The following is a 22,468-nucleotide window of genomic DNA, read 5'->3' as shown; positions in this document are numbered from 1 at the left end:
AACACACAGTTATTACATTAAGCCATGTAACTTCTTTAGCCAATGAAATGTGTATGGAAGTCAAGGATATCACTTTCAAGGAGCAATTTTAAGAGACAGTGTGAAATTTATCACGCTTTCCCTTTCTGTCTGCCATGGCAACCTGAAAGTCTGGGTCTGAGAGTGTAACGACAGCCCAGAGCAGTGGTCCTCCTTCCTCCCCCATAGATATTAGCAGGAAACAGAACTTTATTGCTTAAAGCTACTGATAACTTTTAGGGTTGCTTGTTACCATGATAATAACCCACTCTGATCGATACTAATACTGGTTTAACAGCAAACACCAGCTTCCTTAAGGATTTCCAACAATTGAGATCAAGCAAATACATCACAAACAAAGACCGACAAAACTCACAAGAGGGAAAGCGTACAACATAGAAAGCCTGAGACTGGTGTCCTTAAAAAGGCTTTCTTGTAAGGCTGGCTCTTGGCTGGAGTCTGGGAACTTGGCTTTCGGGAGGGTTCCCAGCATTACCTAAGTAGTAAGAATGGATCCCTGTGCCTAAACTGTGAGGAACAAGCAATCTGGTTTAAGCTAAATACCTGCTTTCCTTCTGCGAGCCTACAACTTTGGTACACCCCAAGCAAAGGATGAGTGTGCGACCAGCCCCCAGTAAAAACCCAGGGTGCCAACTCTCTAATGCACTTCTGTGATATTGGCACAAACTGTTGCTAGGAAATTAACTGCATCCCACGTGAACCACTGGGAGAGGACCCTCAGACCTAATGTCTTGTTTCCTGTGGATTTTGCTCCACACACCTTTTCCTTTGCTAATTATACCCTTTCACTAGAATAAGCCATAACCATATACTGAATCCTCTGAGTTCTACGAGCAAATCATCAGACTTGGGAGTGGTCTTAGAGATCTCCAATTCAGTAAAAAAAGTCACCATCAGAGTTAGAAAAAAAAGATTTCAATGCAGAAATGTCACTGGAATTGTAGGGATGAAATGTAAAATTGTTCCATGTAAAATGATTAAAGAATCACACATTTGAGGAAAAAGCAAGAAATCATCAAGAAAAACTGGGCACATTTGAAAAATAACTAAATGGAATTCTTAAAAATGAAAAAGTTTGAAGAGATAATGGCTAAGAAATTTTGAATCAAGAAGACATATGATTCCAAACACTTGGAAAGCATAATATGTACCAAACAATTAAAAGAAAGAAAAAAAAAAAAAAGACTAGCCATATTTTAGTGAAGTAGCAGATTACAAAAGGTAGAAAGAAGATCTTAAAAGCAGCCAAAGAGAAAGGCAGATCACTTATATTGAAATGATATTGAGATGGACAGAAGACTTTCTAATAGCAATAATAGAAACCAGGAGTACAATTATAACCTCGATGTGCAAAGAGAAAATAACTACCAGTTTAGAATTCAGACCTGAAAAAAATAACATTTATGTGAATCTAAAAAATACTGTTCATATAAAATGATAATAGTCTATGGGGTTACAGTAGGATAAAACTGGTACACCACGATGCCACAGAAGTTGTGTTAATGTCGTTAAAATACATTAAAGTCACTGAATTCTTTGGCAGGGAAGTCAAGATATTTAACTTAAATCTTTGTTAAGTTAAACAAGTATGGTAAAATTTAAGACTAACAACTGAAAAGAAAAAAAAGTAAAATAAAATTCTAAGCCATCAGAGGGGAAATTATGAAATAGAAAAAGAAACACAAAACTAGTAAAAAAGATGGAAGGGGTGACTAAAAAAAAGGAATCATAGAATAAGTAGATTAAATAGAAATACAAGCATATGATGGTAGGAACACAATATAATCATAACGAATAAATGAATATTAATAGATTAAATTTGTCAGGTAAGAAAGATATTGCCAGTGACAATATAACATAAAATTCAGGTATGTTATTTACAAGGGATATTCCTAAAAGGACACAGAAATTAAAGAATATATATGTGTACCAGGCAACTATCAACCAAAGAAACATGGAAAGGCCAAGACAGATATATATCTAGATATCAAGAGAATCCCTATGAAATGGTGACCTTATATTTACCAGGAAGATAAAAAAAAAATTCCAGGTTTGTATGCATCTAGTGAAATAGTCTCAAAATACACAGGGCAAAACTGGACAAAATTTAGCAATCAGAAAATGTTATTTTAAACACTGTAATCCTAACTTGATAGTTTGTCCCTTGTTTAAGGGTGTTTTACTACTTTATGAAATGTTATTTTTACATAGAAGATATGATTTTTCAAGAACAAATTAAGGAGATATCAGTATATTGATTAAGAATATATACATATGTAAAACAGTTTTTTTTTTTTAAAGGGAGGGAAAAGGTTAATTTAGGCCAACACTCTTAAGGATAAACTTTAAAATCTGTACAAAATAGGGAAAAAAATCATAAAGAGAGCTAACATTTGCTGGTAGTGAGACTCAAAGGTAGCCCATGATGATCTCTGCTTCCTAGTATTCACACCCTGGAGAGAAATTTTAAAATATTATAATTAATAGAAATGAAAATAGAATTTATCAAAATTTATGGGATGCAGTAAAAGCAGTGCATAAAATAAAATTTACAGCAAAATTAAATAAAAATACTAGAAAGATCTATAATCAATGATTTAAGTTTGTACTTTAGAAAACCAAAAAAGAAAAGCAAATTAAATCCAAAGTAAACAGAAGAAAAAAAAATTAACAAAAATTAGAGCAGAAATCACTGAAATTGGAAACAGGAAATCAAAAAAGAAAACCAACAAAACCAACAGCTGATTCTTTTTGAAAACAGATCAATAAAAAGTGATAGGGTAAGTTAATCATAGGGTGGGATTGGGCAGAAGCAGTGTGCCCTAGGCAGGCCACTGGAGTAATTTTACAGCTAACTTAGGAGGGGGCTGCTGCTGCTGCTGCTGCGTCACTTCAGTCGTGTCCAACTCTGTGCGACCCCATAGATGGCAGCCCACCAGGCTCCCCCATCCCTGGGATTCTCGAGGCAAGAACACTGGAGTGGGTGGCCATTTCCTTCTCCAATGCATGAAAGTGGAAAGGGAAAGTGAAGTCGCTCAGTCATGTCCAACTCTTCGCGACCCCATGGACTGCAGCCTACCAGGCTCCTCCATCCATGGGATTTTTCAGGCAAGGGTACTGGAGTGGGGTGCCATTGCCTTCTCCGTAGGAGGGGGCAGGGGCTTGAAAATAAGACACAGTACAATCCTGCTTAAGGTCAGCAGGAGGACAGGTGAAACTAGAGGGGCCCAAAATGATGTCAGCTACACTAACAGCCATACAGTTATCCAGGCTAAAAAAAGAAAAATCACATAATCATTATTAATATCAATAGATACAGAAAAAGCATTTGACAAAATCAAATACCCATCTATGATGAAAACTTTCAGCAATCTAGAAACAGAGATTTGTCAATTTGATAAAGAATAGCCATAAAAAAATCATACAGCAAACAGCATGCCTAATAATGAGAAACTTTATCATGTATGTAGAAAATTCAAAAAAAGAAAACAAACAATAAAAACACTCCTGAAACAAATAACCAACAATAGCAACACTGATATATAAATATTGTTTTCCTATATAACCGCACAGAACAAGTGGAATTTGAAATTAAAAATACAATACCATTTACATCGGTGGTGGTTTACTTGCTTAGTAGTGTCCGACTCTTGAGACTCCATGGACTATAGCCCGCCAGGCTCCTCTGTCCATGGGACTTCCTAGGCAAGAATACTGGAGTGGGTTGCCATTTCCTTCTCCAACCATTTACATTAGCCACCCCCCCGCCCAAAATGAAATGCTATGTATAAATCTAACAATGTATGTACAAGGTCTGTATGTGGAAAACTGAAAAACTCTGAATAATTAAATCAAGGAAGAGCTAAATAAATGAAGAACAGATGTTCTTGGAACAGGAAGACTCAATATTGCAAGATGTCAGTTCTTCCCAATTTATCTACAGATTCAATGCAATCCCAATCAAAATTCTAGCAAGTTTCCTTATGGATATTGACAAAGAGATTCTAAAGTTTATGTGAACTGGCAGAAAACCCAGAACAGTCAACACAATACGGAAGAAGAAGAAAGTTGGAAGACTGACACTGCCTGACTTCAAGACTCACTATAAAGTGACAGTAATCAAGACAGCATGTATTGATGAAGGAAAAGCTAAACTGATCATTGGAACCGAATGGATAGCCCAGAAATAGACCACCCATAAATACAGTTAACAGATCTTTGAAAAAGGAGAAAAGATCTCTCTAAAGAAGCTATCAGATGGTAAATATATGAAAAGATTCGCTACACAATATATGTCAACAGGGAAATGCAAATAAGAAGAACAATGAGATATCATAACAAATCTACTAGAGGTGCCAAAATCGGGAACATGAACAACATCAAATGCTGACAAGGATGTGGAGCAACAGAAACTCTCGTTCACTGCTGGACAAAATGCAAACTTTCAGCAATCACTATGAAAGACAGTTTGGCAGTTTCTTACAAACCTGAACATACTTTAACCATATAATCCATCAATCATGCTCCTTGGTATTCAACTCTTTGAAGCTGAATACCACACAAAAACCTACTTAGAGATATTTAGAGCAGCTTTATTCATAATTGCCAAAATTTGAAAGCAATCAAGATTACCTACAGTACGTGAACGGATATACTGTGGTACATCCAGACAATGGAATACTGTTAGGCACTAAAAAGAAATGAGCTCTCAAGCCATCAAAAGACAGGAAGGTGGATGTTACTAGGTTAAATGCATATTGCTAAGTGAAAGAAGCTAATCTGAAAGGCTAAACACTGTATAATCCCAACTATATGGGATTACTCTAGAAAGGGCAAAATTATGGAGGCAGTGAAAAGATCAGTGATTGCCAGGGGTTAGAAGTAGGAGAGAGATAAACAGGTGGAGCGCAGAGAATTTTCCAGGCAGTGAAAACACTCTTAAAATAGTATAATGATGGGTGTTACTATACATTTGTCCGAATCCCTAGAAGGTGCAGCACTGAGAGTGAACTGTAATATACACTATGGACTTTGGGTGATTATTAGTGTGTCAAAGTAGGTTGATTAAATGTAACAACAGTACCACTCTGGTGATGGATGCTGATAGGGAGGCAGGCCATGCATGTGTGGGGTCAGGGGTTAATGGGAAATCTTTGCGCCTTCCCTTAAATCTTGCTGTGAATCCAAAACTATGTTAAAAATAAAGTCTTTAAAAAAAAAAAAAAAGTCTATCAAAATCTAAAGAAAAAATTGGAGAAAAGGATACTATATGATAATCTCTTTAAGTAATCTGTTAGATTTAGACCCAAATTCTGGGACCACATGTGTAATTGCTTATCACTAAGCAAGTCATACAGTGAGGTCATGCTCTACATTGCCTACATCTAGGAATCCAGCATGACACTCTGAACACCCAAGTCAAAGATATTATGAAGAATCAAAGAGAATTAAAAAGCCAAGTGCAGCTCTAAAATGATGAAGTATTACCAGTGCCATAAAACAATTGGAAATCTTTTTTAGAATTTGAAACCTTTGGAATTTTTTCCCCCAAAATTAATTTACTAAGGTCTACTCTCATGCTTTCCCTTAATCCACTTTTATTAGGAATCTGTTGCCTCACCAACAGTACATTTGCTTGAAGAAAACAATTCTACAACTTTGAGAATTTAGTGTCATTTTATACTATACAAAGCCTATTTACATAGTTCTTCAGAATACATTTCCATTTTCCATCTACTATCCCAAGTGTGAAAATGATATCAAATAGATTAGATTTACAGAGAAGTATAAAAGGGAAAACAATTCTACAATTTAATACATACAGTGCCATTAGCAGGTTTTTACAGTTTTCTTTTGAGGATAATCCACTGAATTTTTCTGTCGGTGACATTTCAGAGTAAGGCTGTCTTCAAGAGATTTCCACAGAGAACCAAGAGTTTAACAGTCCCGATATTTTATAGGTGATACCTGACAGTTGATGAGTAGCCGCAAATCATTTTCTTTCCCATTTTTTTGCCAAAGTCTTGGATGATGAAGAGGAATCATGGCTTTCACCACCACTGTATTGCTCATATAAAGTCTGAAATTAAAAACACATATCTGATTTGTAATAGTTAAAATTCAACGTATATCAGATTGCTGCTGCTGCTAAGTCGCTTCAGTCGTGTCCGACTCTGTGCGACCCCATAGACGGCAGCCCACCAGGCTGCACTGTCCGTGAGATTCTCCAGGCAAGAACACTGGAGTGGGTTGCCGTTTCCTTCTCCAATGCATGAAAGTGAAAAGTGAAAGTGAAGTCATTCAGTCGTGTCCGACTCTTCGTGACCCCCTTGGACTGCAGCCTACCAGGCTCCTCCGTCCATGGGATTTTCCAGGCAAGAGTACTGGAGTGGGTTGCCATTACCTTCTCCGGTATATCAGATTAACAAAGGTTTAATTATCTTCACATCTTCTAATATGTAAGACATTTCTCTATTGTTCTGATAATTACAAATTATTTTATACACTATTGGAGATAATTAAAGGTTTTAAACACCTAGCTTGGCCTAAGAATCAGCTATCATGAGATGCAGCTCAATCTTTCTGGAAGAAAAATGTAACACAGTTATTTTTAAGTGTATGGATGCGTCCTCAAGGTCGCCTTAATCTCCCTTACTTTTTCTTTTATAGTTGATATACAGTATTACATAGCAAAACTTTTTAATTGAAGTATTATAAAGTTGATTTATAATATTGTGTTACTTTCTGGTGTACAGCAAAGTGATTCAGATATATTTATATCTGTCTGTTCCTCTACATATTCTTTTTCATTATATTATTACAAGATACCTTACTTTTTCTTAAATAAAGCCAGTCTTAGATAAAGTCCTATACTGTAAAATAAAATCAACAGGAAATATACTTTCAGTTGATATTTAAACTAAAGAATGGAAGACATTAAAAAATACAACTGCTATATAAATGTCTAATTAATATACTAAAATCTACATATTTATAAAGGATTTAAGGCTAAGCCAACATCTAATTTATGAAGATAGAAGATATCTTTGCCATCAAGGAACACATAACCTTAGTGATAAAGGTAATCCACCTCAATTTTGTTTATAAAAGGCTTTAAACAATACACTGTTAGAATTAGAGAAATGAAATATAGAGAAAAACTACATAACAAATTTTGGTCCAATTTCAATTCCTAAAGCCATTGATTTAGCTATCAGCACTTGAGAAAATTTAAGAAAAAAATTTACCTTATATAAATGCAAATATAATGGTAAATATGTAGTAAATTTTTCCAGAAATGTATTCAAGTTCTTAACATCTTAGATTGGTGTTATCCCTATCCAGAGAGCTAAGAGTGTTTTTTAGTTTAAGTTACTGTAATTTTACAATAATGTTATAACTGAAATATAAAACTAGTAACTAAAGTCAATTAAGTATACAGTGTTCTAAAAATGATTAGGTGTTTAATGTCGGTGAGATCCAAAAAATTATGGTATAAACAGGCACTGGGAGACTAACAGGTTTGAGACATCTGCTTTGAGAAAAGTATTGACTGCTATATACAGCTACACAGAAGTCATTATCTGTGACAAATACTGTGATTTGTCTAAGATGGTTTAGAAATAAAATTGGCTATAGGAAATAAATTCAAAAGCTATGTTAAAAATGGGGTTGATTTAAAAGATTCTTTACTGAATTTATTCTGGTTGAGACCTACTTGACAGCAATCTTTTCAATGTACCTTATATGACAATCCATTTTCAATTGTGCTGTCTGCCCAATAACAGTGTAAATCAAATAAATCTGTATTTGTTAAAAAGCACATATTAAGTATCTAAATACAGAAACACACTTCATAGTTGATCTAATGACTGGGCCAATTTTCCTTTGGTTTACCTGTTTAAGTGACTAACTCACTAAACTATACAAAACAATTAAAATTAGTATAGACAGAGCATAGACATACTCACTTTAGCAGCTTTCAAAATGGAATTAGGAGAATTCAGGCCAACAAGTTGGCCCAGAACATACTTCATTTCTTCAGCGGTTCCCTTAGCCATCTGGCTACCTATAAAATAATTTGTTTTTGCTGTTTAGTTGCTAAGTTGTGTCTGACTCATGTCCAACCTCATGGACCATAGCCCACCAGGCTCCTCTTCCATGGGATCTCCCATGCAAGAATACTGGAGTGGGTTGCCATTTCCTCCTCCAGAGGATTTTTCCAACCTAGGGACTGAACCCACGTCTCCTGCTTGGCAGGAAGATTCTTTACCACTGAGTCACCTAATGAAGCCCAGGTGTAAAATAATATATAGAATTAATAGCACACTGGTATCAAGTAAGAAAAATAGAAGTTTATATATAAATGTGTATTCTGCTTAAAAGCACAATAACTACATTCTTATAATTTATCACTGATCATAGTCTCTTTCCTAGGATAAGTAAAAATGAATGCTGGCAAGTAAAGGAAGGCGATCTCATTTATTTTAGTATTTAGCATTAAGGAACTTCTTAAGGAAGGAGGCATGCAGGAAAAGAGTACTCAGAAGGTTGTTGATATTACCAATCGGGTAATAAATTTATTTTTAAAGAAGTACCTGGATGAGTTTGAAGCTGAACGTACGGATGTGCCAGAAGCTCAGGAATGGATATCCTCTGTTTAGGATCCCTTATTAAACAACGCTATAAACAAAAAGGTTAAGTTTTTAAAACAAAAACAAAGCAAGTTTCCTTATGCAATATTGATAAAGTGTTTTTCCAGATTGCATCATATTACAGAAGCTGCTTTCTAGAGTGCCTACTCAGAAATTACAAGATGATTTTACACATCATTTCTTCAAAATCTCCAAGTATTCACGTTTTAAAAACCTTCAAAATGAACTTTTCATGCCTTTAAAAGCTAACTCAGTCAGCAATTCCTTTCAACAGACAAGTTTTATCTATTTCAGCTATTTCTTTAACTTTCTGGCCCTGCCCTGCGGCTTGCAGGATCTTAGTTCCCTGGCTATCGACTGAAGCTAGGCCACAGCAGTGAAAGTGCCGAGTCTTAACCACTGGACCGCTAGAGAATTCCCTCAGCTATTTCTTTTTACTATATGAAATAAAATGCTTCTATATTTATATACTATTAATGTTACCTTTAATACATCTTGAAGATCTTTCTCTGGAATATCAGGAAATTCAATTTCATGATTAGGGTCAATTATGGCATGTAATTTAGAAATCTGATTAATTATATGCTGAAACGGTGTTTTCCCATAAGTCATATAGTACAAAATGCAACCTAAGGACCAAACATCACTTTTGGGGCTTATCTAAGTTAAAAAAAAAAAAAGAAGTTACTGTTATTTTAGCATAAAATTAAATTATACATACACACACATTTACCCTCATATTTAAAATCATAATTAAATGGCATTACAAGTGTCAAGTATTAAATTATGTTCGTTACAAAACATCCTTTTCTACTTTTTATTACATTTGGCTGTTTTATCAAAAGAAATGAGTTCCACTTTAAATCTTTCAAAAAACTCATAATTAAAATAAATCGACTAAAACAAAATATTACATTGTCAGTCTGAAAACACAAAGCTAAAAATCATAACTGCAAGTATGAAATTTACTTGTTTTCCCCAAAATTACTGGATTAAAATAAGTTTTTAAATAAATTCATAATATGTAAGTACATATAGATTTAAAAAAAGGTTAAGTTGAGCTACCCTAAAGCAAAGAACACAAACTATAGAGCCAGACTGGGCTGGGCTTGAATCCCTGCCTTAGTACTAGCTCGTAGTTCTCCTTATCTGTTTCCTCACTTCCAAAGAAGAAATAATAGAAGGACACTGTTATGGACATTAAATAAGCATGAGATATGGGTAAACATAGAGAATAGTTTCTGGTTCTTAGTAAATATTAGTTATTATTAAATATTCTTTGTATTAAATAACCTCATTAGAAGTAATGCAATATTACAACATAATTCTTTAAAAAATTTAAAAAAACATGATTAAGACCAAGCAGAGCAGTGAGTGTAGTAAATGAGAGTGGCTACACGCCTCTTTTAAAAGATACATACTCAATATACAGTAGAACAAAAGTAACCATATGTTCTATACAAAGGGTTAATCTAAACCAAATGACACAGAAAGCTAGAGGGGAAAAAAAATGGACACATATAACCAAATGCAAAACAGGAAAAGAAGAGACAACAATATTAATATTAGATAAAGAGGATACAGCAAAATGCTCCTAACAGAAGAAAGTCATTTTATTGTGATAAAAGGTATAATCAACTAAGAGATGTTAGTTATGAATTATTATGCACTGAAACCACATTTAATAGAACTATATTAAGCAACTATATTAAGTGGGGGCAGATTTGAAGTGGGGACAGATTTTAACATGCCCTTCAGAACATAAGCAAGAAAATAGATCCCATTATCTGAACACAAAGAAAACTGAAAATGAATAATAATAATAAAAAATAACCTTTTCCTCCAATTTAATCACTTAGAAATTTAAGTCCATTTCTAAATCTAAATCACAGATTATAAAGAATTTCAGATTCTGGGAAAATGGCAGTGTTATGACAGCATAGTTTTTCAAACTCTCCACATCCCCAGAAAAGTTAGACAGAGCTGCCTGGTAGCAAAACCATAAACATAAGGAAAATATTTACAATAAAACCAGAATGTGAATGGAGACAAACCACCAGCAGCCACAAATCCTGCATGGTAGAAGCATTTGACGCAGAGAGAAGTAATCAATATGCCCGACAGACCTCAGAACAGAAGCCCCAAGTGGCCATTAGCTGCTCACTGGAAAGCAAGTCCAGAACAGAGCGAGGCTGGGAGGGGTCTTTAGCTCTTCCATAGCAATGATGAGCTTACATGTTGCTGCTGCTGCTGCTGCTAAGTGAAAGGGAAGTCGCTCAGTCGTGTCTGACTTGTAGCGACCCCATGGACTGCAGCCTACCAGGTCCTCCGTCCATGGGATTTTCCAGGCAAGAAGACCGGAGTGGGCTGCCATTGCCTTCTCCATTACATGTTGGGATAAAAATTTATCTTCCATTCAGAATCCCTATGGACACTGCAGAGCAGGAGATGCAATGGAATTGAGATTTCTCAATATTACATATTAAAGTACTGAGTTGACAACTGAAAAAGATCTGAACATTACATGCAGCTCAAACCCAATTTTATTTTAAAGAAAAAAAAAAAAAGAAAGAAAAATTTAAAACTGAAATCAGGAATTTTGGAAATTAGTGAAAATAAGAAATACTACAGTAAAACCTATAAGTAGCAGCAAGGGTAAAACTCAAAGTTTTATTTGAGTTTTAAACATTAAAACTTCAGTTTTAATGTTTTAATTATACGAAGGCTACTAAAAATAAAATAGCAATTATTTAAATGAGGAAGCAAGGGGAAAAAAACCTAAAGGGAATACAAATGACAAAGATAAAAGCAGAAATCAATTAGAGAGCAAATGGGAATATAAGTGAAATCTAGACCTGGTTCTTTATTTTTTTAATTTATTTTTAATTGGAAGATAATTACTTTACAATAGTGTATTCGTTTCTGCTGTATGACAATGTGAATCAGCAACAAGTATACATACGTGCTCTCCCCCTAGGGCCTCCCTCCCACCTCTGCCCAAGACCTGGCTCTTGAAAATTAACAAAAACATGGTAAGTCTAATCAAGAAAAAAGAGCAGACAAACCTAAGTGTTAAAAGAAAAGGAGAGGCTAAAGAGATTTAAGAAGAATTTTTATAAGAGAAACTGTTAGGCCTAATTATATGGCAGTTATTTGAAAAGATATTTAGAAGCCACAATTTTCTAGGGAGGAAAATATAATTTAGCAAGTGAAAGTATATTTTTTAAGCAACTGTTTTCAGCTGGACAATGTACTAAATGCTTTATATTCTTTCTCATTTAATCCTCAATTACTTTTAAAATAGGTACTATTCGTAAGCCTAACTGATAGACAAAGAAACAGGCAAGTCAAGTCACAAAGACAGTTGATAATGAGGAAGATCTGTAACTTGAACACAGGGACTGCACAGCGATGGACGCTGGTATCCGTCAGACTACACTGCTATAGGGGAAGAAGGATGAGTCTGCAGCCAGAGGCACTATGGTGCAAAGCTGACTCAACAAAGGGCGCCAGTGAGACTAACATGAGAGCTCACTAGAGGTAGTGAAATAAGGTAAGTGGGAAAGTACCTGGAAAAAATTACCTGCTAGAGTTGTACTTGGAAATGTAAAATTTACAAATGAAGAAACGGTAAGAAATAAAACGTTAAGAGTCAGAGAGGAAACAAACAAAAAGGACTTCTAAGGTTATCAGTTCAGTGTTAATTAAGATGTCCATATCAGAGTTAATTTAGTCTTATTTTTAAACCTAAAAACATATCCAATGAGCATTTCTTATAGAAGCACATTGTAAGGCATCACCACATTAAAAGCACAATATTAAAAGAGCAATCTCCAATCAATAAAGAAGGGTAAAATTGAATCCCAGGACTGTCTGCTTAATAAGGCAAGGTCTCTATAATGGCCTAATTTTAGAACTTAAAGAAATAAATTTTCAGTTATCTGTTAATTTAGTCAGAGACTAGCCCATTTCCTGTTTGTGCCAAATAAATGGGATATAAATAATCTTAAAGTACCTTCGATTTGGACTTCCCATTTTCTCTTGAGGAAGACATATCTTTGATTGCTTCTGGTGGCATATAATTAACTGTCCCAACCTACTTGCCAAATCACAGAAAACACAGAAATCAATGAAAATACTTCAGTCTGCTTGAGATTTTTAAAAACACGAGTGCCAAATTCTCGACAACATACAGACTGTCAAGATTTTGTCAATAATTACAGATTTCAGCAATGTATTTGTGAAACTCAAATAACTGACAAAAATATTAAAACAATTTCTTCACGTTTCCAGCAAAATAAATTAGATTCATAATCAAAAAATTGACTCCTTTCAGAATGCTGAGTTATTTCTATGATCATGGTGGGCAGGGACCATAACATTTCACAGGATAAAATTTATTAATGGCCATAAACTTTGAAGGAATTGATCAGTCACTCATTTCTGTGCTGGAATAGACCCAGAACACTTTTCAATATAAACCAACCAATCAACCAAAAATCTAGTTTGTCTCTAAGTATTCCCTGGGCCCACATCCAAATAGAGACAGGATGGATGTCTACATCACGCAAGAGTTTCCGCTGCAGGATTATGCCAACCTTACACTGCATTTGTTTTGTTCTAAAATGATTGCGTTTTCAAATATAGAATGCCTATACTTTAGAGCCTTGCCATAGAAGTTATCGTCAAACTGATCTACAACTAAATGTTCAGCTGTATTTTTGATATAAAAAGAAGTGACTGTCAAACACAACTGTTTGAAGGGCATGCTGCCCAGCTACTCCTAAAAAAAAAAAAATCCAGGTTTATTCCTCGGATTAAGGCAGAACTGCCTTAATCAGAGATCTGCATACACAGAGCACACTGTCCTGGCTCTAAGCAAGATTATCTTTAGTCATTCTTCGATTGTCATCACCTCGGTTTTTATGGGAACAAATTTATTAAGATTGCTGTTGCATATCTTATTATAAAAATGTGGTTGAGTACAGTATTTGTTATGTTGTTTCCAATATGAAGGCCCACTTAAAAATTTTTTTCAAATGTAAATGATAGGGAAAGCTTTACTTCTCTGGAAGAATGAAATAATCTTATCTCATAAAGGACAATGAAAAAGATAAAACTGCAATTCTCTTTGGCTGCTACCGGGAAACTGAGACAAAGTTTTAGGTGAATTTTAGATAATAACCAAAATGATTTCAAGGCAGGTGTTACTGCTTCTCTATCTCAGCTATATGAAAATCATTTAAAATTGCGGGATATATGTCTACTGGGTCTCGACTTTCTATACTAAATTGTATTAATTGTGTGACTGATTTATTTTTTATGGTTATAATATCTGTTCTTATAAAAAAGGTTTCAAATCCTTTGAAAAATGAAGTAGGGAAAAATAAAATCCTCATTAGCAAACTAATACTTCAAAGATGAAAAGGAATTGAATTCTACTGTGTAGTAATCAGCCATTCATTACCTGAGAGTCTTTAACAATACTTGTTGTATCTGGTTGCATTTGGTTTGCAATTCCAAAATCGATTAGCTTTAGCATTCCATCAACTATCAGAAAGTTAGCAGGTTTCAGATCACTGTGAACAATACCTTCAGAAAAAAAATCCAGTATAATATCAGACAATGTCAAACATTCAAAGTACAAAGAAATTGCACAGACTACTCATGAGTTGGTTCCTTTAGTCATATTAAATATTCATTTTTAATATACTCTGTGAACATACAGCAAATTGCTACACACTAGGCACTATTTTAAGTTTGCAGCTTGTATTGAACCATTCAACCCTCATACCAGTGCTGAGGCAAGTACTATTATCATCCGCACTTTTAGTTGCAGAAGCTAAGGCCGAGTTTAAGCAATCTGTTTAAGGCTACACAGCCTAAGGAACAGGGTCATGAGTTGAACCAGGCAGTCTGACTTCAGAGTTTATGCTCTTAACAACCACTGTGCTTCTCTGACCACAAGACAGCAGTGTAAATTACGCTGACATGTGGTAGGACTCTAATGCCCCTCACATACCCACTCCTAAGCTTGATCTTGATCACTGGTGAATTATCTTCTAACTTATAGGAAGAGAGACATAAGGAGATAATTTACAATTACCTACATTGTCAGTTATTTAAAATAAGGAAAAGGTATAGGCAAAGAAGCATTAAAAGAACCAAGTCCAAACTGTAGAAAAGTTGGGAGGAAATTCAGGATTCTATGAGGAAGGAGAAATGGATTAGGGGTGGCAGGGAGAGGCTGGGATGCAAAAACAAGAGACAACTGCTCTGTACCGTACATAAGGCCATGATAGAATTAAAGAGTTTTAAATAAAACAAAAAAGCAAAACAAACAAAAAAGAACCAAGTCCAAGTAAAGTAAAAAGCCAACCCAGAATGTAGAGACAGTAGTGAAAAAAAGCTCTCACACAAGGTACACAATACAAAACAACAAGAATGAATAAAATAAACATTTAAGATTTTTAGGATGCCTGAACCTTAGTCTCAGATCTGCTTAATTGAAATATTGGGAGACCCAGGACTATGAACTGCGTTATTACCGATAATGAAACATTTTGTGTTATGGATGCTTCATGAATGTGGGGATTTGAGTTCATGCCCTGTATTCTTTTGTAAACAGTATTTTAAAGAAATGGTTTTGTCTCTTCATCTTTATCAAACTGCCAAATATTTATTTAGCCTAATAAAGCTGCCAATAACCAATACCTTACAATTATAAGTGTCTTTCTCTAAGATGGCACTACTAATGAATATTTTAACATTATATATGAAGAGATTTTAAAATACCATGTTGATGAATTGTGTAAACTGCCTCCAACATATTTTTCCAATAACTCTTCCGTTCCCATGGACTGATGGATTTTTTCTTTTTAAGCCAAGTATTCAGATCAATATTTCCACACTCCATTACCATGTAGATGTACTGATCTGTGATTTCACTGCCATTAAAAATAAACGAAAACAAAACAATAAATGGTTAGGTTATACTACTAAGATTTAAGTGTTTATGATAAGAATTAAAGCCAAAAAAAAAAGTTTTCTTTTAAACTGAAATATTCTTACTAATCATAAAGTCGGATGATCTTATCACTATGTTGTTGTAGTTTATTCAGATAAGCAATTTCATTCCGGTAACTATCAACTGTTTGGCTATCTGCTTCTTCTAGGTTCACATACTTTATAGCATGTATTTGTCTCTTTTCATTCAACACCTGAAATACCTATACAGTAAAACAAAGGAAAAAGTTTAGAATATACTATTTATATAGTCACAATACTTCTACATTTATTAGACAGACGGTTGCATGGGAACAGGAGGGCCGAGAGGAGTTACTCCACATTCAAGGTCAGGAGGGGCTGTCGTGAGTAGATACCCCTTGTCCAAGGTAAGGAGCAACGGCTGCACTTTGCTGGAGCAGCCGTGAAGAAATACCCCACATCCAAGGTAAGAGAAACCCAAGTAAGACAGTAGGTGTTGCAAGAGGGCATCAGAGGGCAGACACACTGAAACTAAGATTACAGAAAACTAGCTAATCTGATCACACAGACCACAGCCTTGTCTATCTCAATGAAACTAAGCCATGCCGTGTGGGGCCACCCAAGACGATGGGTCATGGTGGAGAGGTATGACAGAATGTGGTCCACTGGAGAAGGGCATGGCAAACCACTTCAGTATTCTTGCCTTGAGAACTCCATGAACAGTATGAAAAGGCAAAGAGATAGGACACTGAAAGATGAACTACCCAGGTCAGTAAGTGCCCAATACGCTACTGGAGATCAGTGGAGAAATAACTCTAGAAAGAATGATGGGATGGAGCCAAAGCAAAAACACTACCTAGCTGTGGAGGTGACTGGTGATAGAAGCAAAGTCCGATGCTGTAAAGAGCAATATTGCATAGGAACCTAGAATCTTAGGTCCATGAATCAAGGCAATTGGAAGTGGTCAAACAGGAGATGGCAAGAGTGAACATCAACATTCTAGGAATCAGCGAACTAAGATGGACTGGAATGGGTGAATTTAACTCAGATGACCATTATATCTACTACTGTGGGCAAGAATCCCTTAGAAGAAATGGAGCAGTCATCATGGTCAACAAAAGAGTCTGAAATGCAGTACTTGGATGCAATCTCAAAAACAATAGAATGATCTCTGTTCCTTTCCAAGGCAAAGCATTCTATATTACAGTAATCCAAGTCTATGCCCCAACCAGTAACGCTGAAGAAGCTGAAGTTGAACAGTTCTATGAAGACCTATAAGACAGTCTAGAACTAACACCCAAAAAAAATGTCCTTTTCATTATAGGGGACTGGAATGCAAAAGTAGGAAGTCAGGAAACACCTGGCATAACAGGTAAATTTGGCCTTGGAGCACAGAATGAAGCAGGGCAAAGGCTAGTAGATTTTTGCCAAGAGAACGCACTGGTCATAGCAAACACCCTCTTCCAACAACCCAAGAGAAGACTCTACACGTGGACATCACCAGATGGTCAACACCGAAATCAGATTGATTATATTCTTTGCAGCCAAAGATGGAGAAGCTCTATACAGTCAGCAAAAACAAGACCGGGAGCAGACTGTGGCTCAGATCATGAACTCCTTACTGCCAAATTCAGACTTAAATTGAAGAAAGTAGGGAAAACCACTAGTCCATTCAGGTATGACCTAGATCAAATCCCTTATGAGTATACAGTAGAAGTGACAAATAGATTTAAGGGACTAGATCTGACAGACAGAGTGCCTGATGAACTATGGACAGAGTTTCGTGACACTGTACAGGAGACAGGGATCAAGAAAATCCCTATGGAAAAGAAATGCAAAAAAGAAAAATGGCTGTCTGAGGAGGCCGTACAGATAGCTGGGAAGAGAAGAGAAGCGAAAAGCAAAGGAGAAAAGGAAAGATATTCCCATCTGAATGCAGAGTTCCAAAAAATAGCAAGAAGAGATAAGAAATCCTTCCTCAGCGATCAGTGCAAAGAAATAGAGGAAAACAACAGATTGGGAAAGACTAGAGATCTCTTCAAGATAACTAGAGATACCAAGGAAACATTTCAGGCAAAGATGGGCTCGATAAAGGACAGAAATGGTATGGACCAAACAGAAGCAGAAGATATTAAGAAGAGGTGGCAAGAATACACAGAAGAACTGTACAAAAAAGATATTCACGACCCAGATAATCACTGTGGTGTAATCACTCACCTAGAGCCAGACATGCTGGAATGTGAAGTCAAGTGGGCCTTAGAAAGTATCACTACGAACAAAGCTAGTGGAGGTGATGGGATTCCAGTTGAGCTATTTCAAATCCTCAAAGGTGATGCTGTGAAAGTGCTGCACTCGATATGCCAGCAAATTTGGAAAACTCAGCAGTGGCCACAGGACTGGAAAAGGTCAGTTTTCATTCCAATCCCAAAGAAAGGCAATGCCAAAGAATGCTCAAACTGCCGCACAATTGCACTCATCTCACACGATAGTAAAGTAATGCTCAAAATTCTCCAAGCCAGGCTTCAGCAATATGTGAACCGTGAACTTCCAGATGTTCAAGCTGGTTTTAGAAAAGGCAGAGGAACCAGAGATCAAATTGCCAACATCCGCTGGATCATCGAAAAAGCAAGAGTTCCAGAAAAACATCTATTTCTGCTTTATTGACTATGCCAAAGCCTTTGACTGTGTGGATCACAATAAACTGTGGAAAAATCTGAAAGAGATGGGAATACCAGATCATCTGACCTGTCTCTTGAGAAACCTGTATGCAGGTCAGGAAGCAACAGTTAGAACTGGACATGGAACAACAGACTGGTTCCAAATAGGAAAAGGAGTCCGTCAAGGCTGTATATTGTCACCCTGCTTATTTAACTTATATGCAGAGTACATCATGAGAAACACTGGGCTGGAAGAAACACAAGCTGGAATCAAGATTGCCAGGAGAAATATCAATAACCTCAGATATGCGGATGACACCACCCTTATGGCAGAAAGTAAAGAAGAACTAAAGAGCCTCTTGATGAAAGTGAAAGAGGAGAGTGAAAAAGTTGGCTTAAAGCTCGACGTTCAGAAAACTAAGATCATGGCATCTGGTCCCATCACTTCATGGGAAATAGATGGGGAAACAGTGGAAACAGTGTCAGACTTTATTTTTGGGGGCTCCAGAATCACTGCTGATGGTGATTGCAGCCATGAAATTAAAAGACGCTTACTCCTTGGAAGGAAGGTTATCGCCAACCTAGATAGCATATTTAAAAGCAGAGACATTACTTTGCCAACAAAAGTCCATCTAGTCGAGGCTATGGTTTTTCCAGTGGTCATGTATGGATGTGAGAGTTGGACGATGAAGAAAGCTGAGCGCCGAAGAATTGATGCTTTTAAACTGTGGTGTTGGAGAAGATCTTGAGAGTCCCTTGGACTGCAAGGAGATTCAATCAATCCATCCTAAAGGAGATCAATCCTGGGTATTCATTGGAAGGACTGATGTTGAAGTTGAAACTCCAATACTTTGGCCACCTCATGCGAAGAGTTGACTCATTGGAAAAGACCCTAATGCTGGGTAGGATTGGGGGCAGGAGGAGAAGGGGACGACAGAGGATGAGATGGTTGGATGGCATTACTGACTCAATGGACATGGGTTTGGGTAAACTCCTGGAGTTGGTGATGGACAGGGAGGCCTGGCGTGCTGCAATTCATGGGGTCGCACAGAGTCGGACACAACTGAAGCAACTTAGCAGCAGCAGCAGTACATTCTTAACTACCTATTACAATGGGTATTCAATTACTCCAAGGCATATATCTAATAAAATATCTATCAACATATAAGGTAATTTAAATTTCATAAACATTCATGTTAGATGTCATAACCAGGGAAATAATCTGAAGAAAAAGACATTAAAAAATGCCAAGGAACACTAAGGGCTGAATAAGGGAATAAAAAGTAATTCATTTCACAGATGTTGTTGATTCCACTATGACTGGAGTTGACAATTTCACCCATGTGGTAGACAATATTTAAAAATAAGTGCTAATTGTAATTTATCAGTATATTTGGTTGTGAAAGTAGATTGAGGTTCAATTTTCAAAATCAAGTTGACAGGAACAAGATGTTCCTATAAGCATGTTGAGGTCCAGGCCAAACTGCTCTGGCTATAATGACAGTCAATTTCTAATTAATGTTGATATCAGGCAGATAATATTAATACATTTGGAAAAACACTGGTAATGTGTCTAACTTTCAGCAAATGTGCAACTGGGGTGGGGCTTCTAAAATGTATAAATTCAGATACAGAATGCCAGTGTAAGCAAGAAATATTAACTTATCTCTTTTAACATTAAAGAAAACATCATTTATTTAAAAGCCATTTAACCTTGACTATCCTCAACAGTTAGAACTGGACATGGAATAACAGGCTGGTTCCAAATTGGGAAAAGAGTACGTCAAGGCTGTATATTGTCACCCTGTTTATTTAACTTATATGCAGAGTACATCATGAGAAACACTGGGCTGGAAGAAACACAAGCTGGAATCAAGATTGTTGGGAGAAATATCAATAACCTCAGATGTGCAGATGATACCACCCTATGGCAGAAAGCGAAGAACTAAAGAGCTTCTTGATGAAAGTGAAAGAGAAGAGTGAAAAAGTTGGCTTAAAGCTCAACGTTCAGAAAACTAAGATCATGGCATCTGGTCCCATCACTTCATGGAAAATGGATGGGGAAACAATGGAAACAGTGACAGACTATTTTTTGGGCTCCAAAATCACTGTAGATGGTGACTGCAGGCATGAAATTAAAAGACGCTTGCTCCTCGGAAGAAAAGTTATGACCAACCTAGATAGCATATTTAAAAGCAGAGACATTACTTTGTCAACAAAAGTCCATCTAGTCAAGGCTATGGTTTTTCCAGTGGTCATGTATGGATGTGAGAGTTGGATGGTGAAGAAAGCTGAGCGCCGCAGAATTGATGCTTTTGAACTGTGGTGTTGGAGAAGACCCTTCGGAGTCCCTTGGGCTGCAAGGAGATCCAACCAGTCAATCCTAAAGGAGATCAGTCCTGAATATTCATTGGAAGGACTGATGTTGAACTTGAAACCCCAATACTTTGGCCACCTGATGCGAAGAACTGACTTACTGGAAAAGACCCTGATGCTGGGATAGATTGAAGGTGGGAGGAGAAGGGGATGAAAGAGGATGAGATGGTTGGATGGCATCACCGATCTGATGGACATGAGTTTGAGTAAGCTCTGGCAGTGGGTGATGAACAGGGAAGCCTAGCATGCTGCAGTCCCATGGGGTTGCAAAAAGTCAGACATGACTGTGCGACTGAACTGAACTGAACTGATCCAGCAAACAGTGGCAAGAAATAAGAAAAGAGCCCAAGAGTAAATGAGATTCATGCATTGAAACTGCACTGCAAGCAGAGTCGGGTACAGCCAATTTCCTGTACTTTAAATACACAACTCTAACAAAGTATTGTTGGTTTACTTACACAGAAAGCAAATTAGAGGGGGAGGAACATAAAACAGTGGTAGGGCAAGAGGCAGCAAACAGCAAGGAAGGAAAGAAAAGCAATTTTAAAACAGCACAAAGCTATTTGGCATGAGGTAAACAGTCTTACGGGCTTCCCTGGTGGCTCAGTTGTAAAGAATCTGCCTGCTAATGCAGGAAACGTGGGCTCAATCCCTGTGTTGGGAAGAGCGCTTGAAGAAGGAAATGGCAACCCACTCCAGTATTCTGGTCTGGGAAATCCCATGGAGAGAAGAGCCTGCAGGGCTACAGCCCATGGGGTCACAAAAGAGTCAGACACAACTTAGCAGCTAAACAACAACAAACAGCCTTATACCCCTCAGAGAATTTAGAGTATCTACTATTCTGTTTCAATACAATTAGAATGTTAGTAGCACCTTCTGCACAGGGCTGGAAGGATGCTGAGATGACATGTTTGTGTGTAGCAAACGTTAGCTACCATTATTAGAGACAACTAGGATAGAATAAAGTGGACATTTCAAAACATATTACCATTGTCAGATATATCAGAAAAAAAGATTTGCAGGATATTAAAACAAAGATCTCAACATTTTTGAGCAAGTGCAACCTCTAAATCAGCGTTTTCCATGTATGTGCTTGTCTGCCCCTAATGTCCCTGCTCTGGCAATAACTGATGAAAAGGATTAGGGAGCATTTACTTCCAGTTAGAGATAGTGTCAGAGTTATAATTTTTCAGTTTCATGCAAAGTTAATGAAAGAACTAGAAAGGTCAATGTCTTGACCGTGTCTACTAGCCCCATGAATCTTCTAAAATGTTCTTAATACAGTCTAAGTTGGTCACTGTCTAAACTCTAGCAGACAGAACATGAACAATGTTAGGTTCATAAAGCATGTTACCCTCTTTTCCCTGAGGCATGCTGAATTTGGCAAGGCCATCATAATAATTAAATAATTTAATTGCACTAAGAAAATACAGGCTGGTCATAACTTTACTGTTCGGCCCTTGACTTAAGTAAGCTTACATCATCATTATCTTCCAAGGAAAATAATGTTTAAAACACTGTTAAGATTAAAATGAACCCAATATGGTTTATTGAATATATCATCCGTAACAACTTAGAGCAGCGAAACAGCTGAAGAGGGTCAGCTTATTCATTTAACAAACACCTCAGCCACTGTTCTGTTCCAGGCACTGTTCTAGATAATGGAGCAAATATCCCTACATTGATGGAACTCACATTCAAGTGCAAGGGGACACAAAAAACAAAACCAAGTAAGTAACTTACAGAGCATATTAG

At 36.6% G+C, this 22,468-nt stretch overlaps 1 protein-coding gene across 16 annotated transcripts in view; it reads right to left on the bottom strand.

The window, feature by feature from the left end:
• Positions 1-5,619: 5,619 nt before the first annotated feature.
• Positions 5,620-22,468, bottom strand: part of TTK (TTK protein kinase) — a 42,754-nt gene continuing 25,905 nt past the window's right edge. For all 16 annotated transcript variants that reach the window (XM_081530397.1, XM_081530398.1, XM_081530406.1 and 13 more), the window contains 8 exons: positions 15,765-15,922; positions 15,489-15,640; positions 14,161-14,285; positions 12,709-12,789; positions 9,177-9,353; positions 8,637-8,721; positions 8,010-8,107; positions 5,620-6,118 (listed from right to left, as the gene is read on the bottom strand). In XM_081530397.1, coding sequence (XP_081386523.1) covers positions 6,032-6,118; positions 8,010-8,107; positions 8,637-8,721; positions 9,177-9,353; positions 12,709-12,789; positions 14,161-14,285; positions 15,489-15,640; positions 15,765-15,922 — 963 coding nt within the window. In that variant the 3' untranslated portion in view covers positions 5,620-6,031. The remainder of the gene's footprint in view (positions 6,119-8,009; positions 8,108-8,636; positions 8,722-9,176; positions 9,354-12,708; positions 12,790-14,160; positions 14,286-15,488; positions 15,641-15,764; positions 15,923-22,468) is intronic.

This window comes from Giraffa tippelskirchi, chromosome 9 (assembly GCF_054371585.1).
Source record: "Giraffa tippelskirchi isolate mGirTip1 chromosome 9, T2T-mGirTip1v1.2.pri, whole genome shotgun sequence".
Classification (NCBI taxonomy): Eukaryota; Metazoa; Chordata; class Mammalia; order Artiodactyla; family Giraffidae; genus Giraffa; species Giraffa tippelskirchi.
This window is presented reverse-complemented; position numbering and strand designations above follow the sequence as displayed.